At 40.7% G+C, this 3,020-nt stretch overlaps 1 protein-coding gene across 1 annotated transcript; it reads right to left on the minus strand.

Moving 5' to 3' along the window:
* Positions 1-533: 533 nt before the first annotated feature.
* LOC115926482 (tripartite motif-containing protein 45-like) lies at positions 534-2,606 on the minus strand. The gene has a single exon (XM_030991232.1). The coding sequence runs from the start codon at positions 2,604-2,606 to the stop codon at positions 774-776; it is 1,833 nt and encodes a 610-aa protein (XP_030847092.1). The 3' UTR covers positions 534-773.
* Between the last annotated feature and the right edge of the window lie 414 nt (positions 2,607-3,020).

Consider the following 3,020-nt stretch of genomic DNA (forward strand, 5'->3'; position numbering starts at 1 on the left):
TTTGATTAATCAGACAGTGATCTGAAATGCATTGGATAAAATAAATAAAACAAAAACAGCAATATATACAATATTTCATTATTAGGATGATTACCCCTTACTGTAAAATAATATTTTAGTCCGCGATAATTACATTGTGTCTACATCATTTATACATTTATAACAGCTACCAAAAAAGTCACATCCACATGTAAAGTAATCATGAACTGTTTCCTAACAAAATCTTGAAAAATAAACACATCAGAAGTATGTTAAAAGATAGGTTACTTGTTATATTTTAGAAATGTGCAAGCATTCAAATCGAGCATGATCTAGGAATGTCATTTCTTAATTATTCACCAAAAATCCATTTCATCCAGTTAAGAATATAATTGATTCCACTGGATATTATATATTATTACTTTATGAAGTCACAGAAAAACATGCCTCTCAGAGGAAACATGTATTTCTATTTTTTATTTTTGGTTTTGGCGATACGAGGTGAATTTTTGTATAGATATTTGACAAAGAATCTAAAACAAATAAAACTAATATAAGCACACACACGCACTCGCTTACTTACATAATAGACCCACATTCTTGTTCTCTCTAACACACACACACACACACACACACACATTTCAAGGAAATGTTATGTTATCCTAAATTTTTCAGCTTGCCTGTTTTGACCAGAAAATAGAGGTCTGGTCACACATATCGCACCACCACCGCCTTTCTTCCTACGGGCCTGAAGACAGTGGTATCATACAGTGCAATAAATGGGGAGTCATCCATTATTTTCTGTCGAATATATAGAGCCTATCAGAAGTACAGAGAGCGATCTCTCCTGATCGGTACTGCTGGAGATAGCACCACTCTCTCTCGGGCTTCTCAATCTTGTAATCCAAGACAAGGTTCTGGACATGCTTCAGCTCGTTAGTGTACTCATCAATACTGACTAAACCAACATGGTGCTTCACGGTGGCTATCAGGATTGTATTCCCTTGATATACAGCGGCGAATGGAGAATCACCGAATTGCGTTAGTTTATATTTTATAACACCTTGTTTGTCGATCAATCGTATTGTATCAACAGATGTGATGATCAGGTAATCATTATAACTAGTAATCTGCTCAGGTTCATAACCATCACATGGTATCTCCCTGATCGCCTTCCCACCTGCTGGTAAGAATACCTGGATCTTTTGAGCTTTCCTGTAGCTGACATATATCTGATCATCACTGTCTACAGTGAGGTCAGGAAATCCACCTTCATCGTCACTCAGAGTCTTAAATATTATATTCAACTTTGTGTACTGTAGTGTGTACAGTGTGATAGTGCTTGAGGAATCAAGTATAACACACCGATCATCAGAGAGGAACCCTACTCCACGAATATCAACATGTTTGAGAACTGTCTGCTGGAGCTGACCATCAGCAGAGAAGATCTCCACGCCACCACCAGCACATCCCACTGCCATCCTACCGCCAGGTGTACTAACCATGGAATTCATGCTATCCTTAGTGGGCAAAACAATGTTCTTTTCAACTGTATTTACGATCTTACCAAGACCTAGCTCGTCCATTCCAACGTTTCTGGTAAAACGGACACTTTTTCCTTTCTTGCTCGATTGCCTCGGCTGCTCGTAGTCAGGATCTTCTCGTTTCAAGGCCTCTTGTAAGTCTTGACATAGAGTGTCATGTGCAGCCAAAGCATCCATATCTAACGGTACCTTTGTTCTAGTGGTTATCAAGTCAGCTATGGTGGTCAAGTGAGTTATGTGCTCCTGAGCCGATGTCTTCATTACGTCCAGTTCTTTCTCTGCTTCTTCAGTCCTACCCTTGACTTCATCAATGAGAAGTTCTTTCCTCTCTGTCAAGTGCCGGACTGATTCTTCATATAATTTATTGATATCATCTGTACACTGCTTCTGAACATTGCTCACGCGCTCCTTCTGTTCGTCAATGAAATCAACGTATTTCTGAAAGGAAGAGCGTTTCTTGTCCGTCTTGGATTTAATGTCCTCGATACTCTCCATATGGTTGCCTTCATAAACAGCTGCCTCGATGACCCCATGTCCTTCTTTTGTATGCTCCATGACAACACACCTGAAGCAGGCAAATTTCCTGCAGTTGGAACAGAAGCACTCCTCATCTTCTTTGGGGTGTTTCCTGCATTTATGATACCTACGTACTGACACCTTTCCTGTTAGGATCTTACTCATGGCTAAGACCTCATGACTGATGAAATGTTTCCACTGAGAATGTGTTTTGTGGCAAGTGATACAGAGATAAGTGCCACAGTCTTGACAGTAGACAACAGCTTGGGGTTTGTCCTCGGATTCACAATTCGTGCAAAACTGATATTGACTCTTCACGTCCTCTATGAGAGACTTCAAAGCTAAATTAGCCGGTAATTTGCTGACATCTTGGTTTGGGACCTTGGTTTCAGCTCTGCAGACAGGGCATCGGAGCATCTGGTCGTTACCATGGTATTCCAAGAGGTTATCTAGACAGGTCTTGCAGTAGGTGTGCGAACAAGACAGGATCTTGGGGTCGGTGAATGTATTTAGACATACAGGACACTCCAGACTCTGAGCAATGGCATTTTTTAATGCATCAGCCATGATTCGAATTCTACAGGAATACGAGATAAAAGAAAAGGAATAAAAAACCTAATGATAATAATAATAAAATTCAGTTCTTTTGTAACGCGTATCACATTATAAAAACGCCCCTATGTGCGTCCAAAGAGCTTTGGAAATTATTACCCTAGCTTTAGCTCCGGCACTGAGCCGTTATCAGCGCCCAGTTCATTTCAAGGAATAATCCTCCCAGGTACCCGTTTACCTCACCTGGGTTGAGGTGAGGTAAATGTAGATGAATGTCTTGCCAAAGGATATTAGTGCCGTGGCGGGACTCGAAACGCGGACCTTGTGATCTGCTGTCCGGTGGCATATGCACTCGACCACGATTTGATTCGATTCATCTGATCTTATTAACAGGGGTGTTTATCATTTTCCTCACGCCTTTCCCCAACG

The sequence above is a fragment of the Strongylocentrotus purpuratus genome, unplaced genomic scaffold (assembly GCF_000002235.5).
Source record: "Strongylocentrotus purpuratus isolate Spur 01 unplaced genomic scaffold, Spur_5.0 spur5_scaffold_2, whole genome shotgun sequence".
Lineage (NCBI taxonomy): Eukaryota > Metazoa > Echinodermata > Echinoidea > Camarodonta > Strongylocentrotidae > Strongylocentrotus > Strongylocentrotus purpuratus.

Coding starts and splice junctions, on each gene's coding strand:
- LOC115926482 (XM_030991232.1), bottom strand. CDS start 2,606: ATGGCTGATGCATTAAAAAATGCCATTGCTCAGAGTCTGGAGTGTCCT.